The following is a 6,127-nucleotide window of genomic DNA, read 5'->3' on the forward strand; positions in this document are numbered from 1 at the left end:
CTGGTCTAAACCCTGGTCTAAACCCTGCTGGTCTAAACCCTGGTCTAAACCCTGGTCTAAACCCTGGTCTAAAGCCTGACTGTATATATATGTGTGTTGTGAGCAGGCCGGGATCTTCAGCATGTATTCCTGTGAGGAGGGTTTCGCCACCGGAGGCAGAGACGGCTGCATACGACTCTGGGACGTCGACTTCAAGCCGATCACCAAGATCGACCTGCGGGAGGCCGAGCAGGGATACAAAGGTACGGCGCCGTTACACCAAACCCACGATCCAAACGCCCAGAACCTGACATTAACACAGTTTAAAGGAAAAAGTCAGACTCTTGACGGACTGAAATGAGAATCACGTGTTTGTCGGAGACCTTGGAACGACTTTTGTTTCAACTTGAAGCGTGTTTTGAGAACCAGCACATCTCTTCTTCTTCTGAAGCCGAGCTCTCCTCCGTCTGCTGGAGGCAAGTATGAAGAGAAGAGAAAAGCTCATTTAGAAATCTTTTGTCACTTGAAGGTTTCGACGCCGTCGTGTCCTCCAGGCTTTCTCTCTTTCTCTCTCCGGCGATATTTGAAGAGAAGTTTGTCGTCGTGTGTCAGAGATCACAGCGACCTGATTCTGGTTCCTTTGATGAGAAGTTTTCAGCAGCAGACGTGTGAAAGTTTGTCGTCTTCAGTCTTCAGCAGGGAGCTGACCTGATTTGGTAGAGATCCAGAGGTAGGAGGTTTGAACCCCTCTCCTCCTTCACATTCCTAAACGTGGCTCTCAGCAGGAGGTGGAGGCGTTAATCCCACGGCCTCCCTTCAACATCTCCTCTGAAGATTTGTGAGGAGAAAGTTAAGAGGGAAGAGATGAAAGGAAGGAGGTAAAGGTTGGAAATGGCCTCGTTCTGGAGGAGGTGGAGACGTTCAACGTTCCTCTTCAGGAGGAGATGGTTTTCTGCAGCAGACAACAGAATGCATCGATTCTGCAGTGGAGGATTTCCTCTTATGAGCAAATGAAAATAAAAACTTTATTAAGCTGCAGGTGTCTCAGTGGTTAGCATCGTGGCCTCACAGCTAGAAGGTCGCTGGTTGGCGTCCCGGTGAGGACACCCGGGATCTTCCTGCGTGGAGTCTCCATGTTCTCCCCGTGCAGCGTGGGTTCTCTCCGGGTTCTCCGGCTTCCTCCCACAGTCCAGAAACATGCTGAGGTTAATTGGTGATTGTAAATTGTCCGTAGGTGTGAATGTGAGTGTGCTTGGTTGTCTGTCTCTAAGTGTAGCCCTGTGATAGACTGGTTACCTGTCCAGGTGAACCTGCCTTCACCCTGAGTCAGCTGGGATAGGCTCCGTCCCCCATGACCCTAGTGAGGATGAAGGTGTAGAGATGATGGATGAACACAGATTCCCATAAACGACTCAGTAATAAAAGTCTTCTGCCTCAGTCCAACCTGCACCACTGATATGAGGTAAACCTGGACCTTCAGGACTTTTATGGTTTTATGGTTTTATAAACAGGATGTGTGGTTGAAGCGTCTTCCCTTTCTTCTACCTTCTGGCTGCTATCCTGCTTTGTGAGGCGACACATCAGAACTCCTTCCCACGCCTGCCTCACTCTGCTCCACCTGTGCTGGAAGTTTAAAGAAATTCCCCAATTATCTCCAATTTGCCTCATAAGCTGGTCTGCTATCAGGTTGTTTAGGCTGGCGAGCCTCCGGGGAGAAGTTTCTAACAGAGTTACAGGAAGCGTGGCGCGCTGAGTCATGCCGTCAGCGACAGCAGATGCTCTAATTGGCGAGCGCTGCTCTGCTGAACGGCTCTGCTAATTAAATTTTAGATTCCGGGGAACAGGAGTTTAACAGCGAGGCTGGAAGAGGAAAAACTCTCAGAGTCTCCTTCTTACTTTTTTGTTCTCTCTCTGACAGGAAGTGTTTGCTTCTTCTTCACAGAACATTTAAACGCTCTGCTGCAGGAATAAACCAGTAAAAGCCTCTTTTTGATCACACATGACTGGTTAATGGTCTCAGAACAGGACCGGAGCTGGAAGCTGCTTCATCACAGTCCTGCAAAGTGCTGTTGATCTAAATGCAGTTATGACCTGGAAGGGACTTAAAAATCTTCTCTAGCGATGAAGGTCGTTAAACATCATTAATGTGATTCTGGGTTCAGAAACATGATGTGGATTCATACAAACAGCTGATTTGACACTTTGGTACAGTTCTCTGAACTTTTAAAACTTTGTTTGATGCTCTAACATCTTTGAACTGATTAATCATAAATCATAGTGAACAAAAAAGTAGCTCTGCTTTGAGCTAGCTAGCCTAGCTTAGCAGAAAAGCTAAAAAACAGGATAAAACCAAACAGTCCAGTTGCATTTAGGCTACATAAGGCTAGCCATTAGCTTTAGCTTAGCCTAAATTAGCCACTTCTTCCTGTTAGCAGAAATGTGTAAATTCAGTTTTGATACTTCAATCAGAGGTTTTACATATTTAAATGTATTTAAATTATAGCGAATAATAGAGATCGGCTATACGCTAACTAGCCTAGCTTAGCAGAGTAGCATAGCTAGAAAAGCTAAACTTGATTTAAACTTGTTGTTCTTGTTTGTTGAAGTTTGAAAACTGTTTGTTGCAGTGAAGCACCTCAAACTCCAACATTCATGTCAAGGTTTATTTATTAAATCTCTGCTAAGCTCAGATAAAAACAGCTGAAGGAGAGACGAGGACGTGTTCTGTTTGTGGATCCGTCAGAGGGCAGCAGGTTTTATGTGAGTCGTGATTATTCATTAATAATTATTAATCAGCCTCAAAGAACAGCACGGTGGTTTGAAGCTGGTCAGCAACAGCTCTGGTTTTTATGCAGTGAAAAAACTCAAGACAGTAAGATGTGTGTGTCATTAGTCCATTGTGGTGTGTTGTAGGTGTTAAAGGAGTCACCGTGAGACAGTTTTTATTGTTTTAAAGCCATAAATCTGACAGAACAGAACTATGTTGTGACCTGAAGCAGCAGACGGAGGAAGCAGGTTCTGTGGAGGTTGTTTCTTCATTCAGGCTGTAAATCTGAAACCCGGCGACTCTCAGGACGGACGTCGATGTAATGAACCGAGTAATGACGTCTGCTGCTCGTTAGCCGGAGTTAATGGGAGCCGCCGGTCGAATCAGAACCGTTTCCTCGTCAATAATCATCGATGAGTCCTCTGGAGCTCCCAGCTCCATCCTCTCATTCATCTTGTTGGTTTTCTATCCTCCTTCCTTGTCTTTGGCTTTAATGCCGTCTGATTCTCTCCTCTGTTGTTCCTCCAGACGTTACGACACTTTTCACTCCTGAACTCGTCGTTCTTCCTTCTTCCTGCAGGTTTGTCTATTCGCAGCGTTTGCTGGCGAGCCGACCGGATTCTGGCGGGAACTCAGGACAGCGAGATCTTTGAGGTGAGAAATCAGACGATATGAAACCAAAGCTCGGCCTCCTGCTGCTGCTCCCCACGGCGACGGCATGAAAAGGGTTTTATTTTGGTTCAGTTAATGTTTCCTGATGAACGCTGCTTCTCATGAACAAAATGTTTTAAAACGACTGAAAGAACAAATGTATGAAAGTAAAACCCTGACTGGTGTGATCTGGTTAGAATCAGTCAAACAGTGCAGGTAGATTCACCTGTTCACTGGAAAAACAGCAAAAGTTCATATAAAAACATAAAACTGTGGACTGATGATGATCCACATCACTGATGAATATCTCAGAGAAATTAATTAAAACAAAACGTCTGATTTCCTGAAAACACTTTGTGCAAATGATAAAGAACGACTCAATTAAAAGAGGATTTGTTCTGAAAAGTGAAAAAAATAAAAAAAAAAACAGTGAAAATTACAAATATTATGTTGTTTCATGTATAGAATTAAATTGATCTAATTATCTGAATATTTCTGTGTATTAATGAAAACTATTTTGGTTTTTATTTTTATTTTCAGTTTATTTAATTCAGTAAAAATATATAATTATCTGTAAGAAATCTGAACTTATTGGGAAAAGCTGTGACTGTTGTTTTAAAGTAAATAACATCTATTAAAATGTGCAACGTAGATGAAAATAAAAGTTTATTTTTAATATATCAACAGTAAAAAAAAAAAAAAAAGTCCACATCCGGTGTGAAATAAAATTGCAGCAAAAAAAATGTCAATATTTGAATTGTATGTGCCAATATCGTTAATATTTTTATTTTAGTTTAGTTTTTAAATTTTCCAGTGTGACTGTATTCCACAGTTTTGTTTTTTTTGTTTTGTTTTTTTCTTGCTGCCAGATTTTCACAGTTTTTGTTTTTGTCAGATTTTTTTATTTCCTTTACGGTGCAAAGTAAAGTACACGTCAACCAAACCCAGTCTGGTTTCATCCAGTGTGTCGGTCCAGCTTGTTCGCTTTCTGTTTTTAACTAAATCACCTCCAGCCTGTTTAAGCTCCATCCAGGTGTTTAAGCTCCGTCCAGGTGTTAAAGCTCTGTCCAGGTGTTAAAGCTCCATCCAGATGTTAAAGCTCTGTCCAGGTGTTTAAGGTTCATCCAGGTGTTTAAGCTCCATCCAGGTGTTAAAGCTCCATCCAGGTGTTTAAGGTTCATCCAGATGTTAAAGCTCCATCCAGGTGTTTAAGGTGCATCCAGGTGTTTAACGCGTCCTGCTGCTGTGTTCCAGGTGATGGTCAGGGACCGGGACAAGCCGCTGCTCATCATGCAGGGACACAGCGAGGGCGAGCTCTGGGCGCTGGACGTTCACCCCAAGAAGCCTCTGGCCGTCACCGGCAGCGACGACCGCTCCGTCAGGTCTGGAAGCTGAACTGGGAGCTGCCCAGTATGAGTAACCGGCCCCAGTAGAGGAGCCTCCACTCCCACTGGAGACCAATTAGAGGCGAAAACACTCGTCAGCAGCAGCAGCAGCACCGACCAGGACGCTGCTGACGAGTGTTCTTGGTTTTTCCTTCTTTCTCTCACATAATTGTTTTTTTAAATTTAATTAACCCTTCGCTTTGCTCGTCAGCAGTTTGCAGCTTTAACGAGGTTTTAGTTCAGGAGGCTGAACACGTAGAACATCTGCTGACGTCTGTTTCATGATAAACGTGATTTAAGCAGGTTTTTACTTCAGTTAAACACCTCGTTCAGCTTCTGAAGCCCAAAACCTGCTGACGTTTATAAAGAACCATGAACCCGACACCACGGATCAGAACCAGGAAGTGTTCCGTCAGAAAAATGAACCAAATCTGAGCCTGAAACTTTGATATTTAATTAAAACTACTTTATTCTACGCATCTAATTTAGAACATTTTCCCAAACAAACCGTTTGTTCAACCAGATTCTGTTAAAAACAAAAATCTTAAATATTCTTTGGCTGAGAATCCACGAGTGACTCCATCCTGATCAAGAGTCGTTTTTGGTTGAACTGCAGGTAAACAGAATATTTCTAGAAGGTCGAGTCATCGTTTCTCTCCAGTCTTAGTAAAAACCGGGTGGACTCAGCAAAACGTTGTTCATGTTGATTCCAGTTTTTCAGTTTTTTCTGAAATAATGAAACAAAGAACTTCACGTTTTTGTTAATCTGTGTGATTTATGGCCTTTCTGGTTCTCCTTCCTTCTAGTCCTGGTTGTTCTGTTTCCACTGAGGAGCAGGACTTCATGTTTAGTGAGAAATGAGTCCACGGTGGGTTCAAATGTGACAGAACTAAAGAAACATCCAGTCGGGGCCTCGTAGGTCCTTAAAGGCTCAGGTTTGGTGACAGTCGACGTCCTTTAGGTTGAACAAAGGCCTGTGTGTGTTCCAGGCTGTGGAGTCTGGTGGACCACGCCCTCATCGCTCGCTGCAACATGGAGGAGGCGGTCCGCAGCGTGGCCTTCAGCGTGGACGGGTCCCAGCTGGCTCTGGGCATGAAGGACGGGTCCTTCACCGTGCTGAGAGTCCGGTGAGCCCCGGCGTCCGGTCTGGTAGCCGACGACCGGAGCGACTGACCGACTAACGGGTGTTTGTGGTCTCAGGGACATGACGGAGGTGGTCCACATCAAGGACCGGAAGGAGGTCATCCACGAGATGAAGTTCTCTCCAGACGGAGCGTATCTGGCCGTGGGCTCCAACGACGGGCTGGTGGACGTCTACGCCGTGGCCCAGAGATACAAGAAGGTA

The 6,127-nt window shown here is 44.5% G+C and overlaps 1 protein-coding gene across 1 annotated transcript in view; it reads left to right on the top strand.

Moving 5' to 3' along the window:
- LOC103368688 (echinoderm microtubule-associated protein-like 6) overlaps positions 1-6,127 on the top strand; it is a 79,945-nt gene that overhangs the window by 34,660 nt on the left and 39,158 nt on the right. The window contains exons 6-10 of the mRNA XM_008297129.1: positions 107-242; positions 3,327-3,400; positions 4,652-4,779; positions 5,772-5,909; positions 5,983-6,124. Of these exons, the coding sequence (XP_008295351.1) occupies positions 107-242; positions 3,327-3,400; positions 4,652-4,779; positions 5,772-5,909; positions 5,983-6,124 (618 nt within the window). The remainder of the gene's footprint in view (positions 1-106; positions 243-3,326; positions 3,401-4,651; positions 4,780-5,771; positions 5,910-5,982; positions 6,125-6,127) is intronic.

Source organism: Stegastes partitus, unplaced genomic scaffold, assembly GCF_000690725.1.
Source record: "Stegastes partitus isolate 25-593 unplaced genomic scaffold, Stegastes_partitus-1.0.2 Scaffold1192, whole genome shotgun sequence".
Taxonomy (NCBI): domain Eukaryota; kingdom Metazoa; phylum Chordata; class Actinopteri; family Pomacentridae; genus Stegastes; species Stegastes partitus.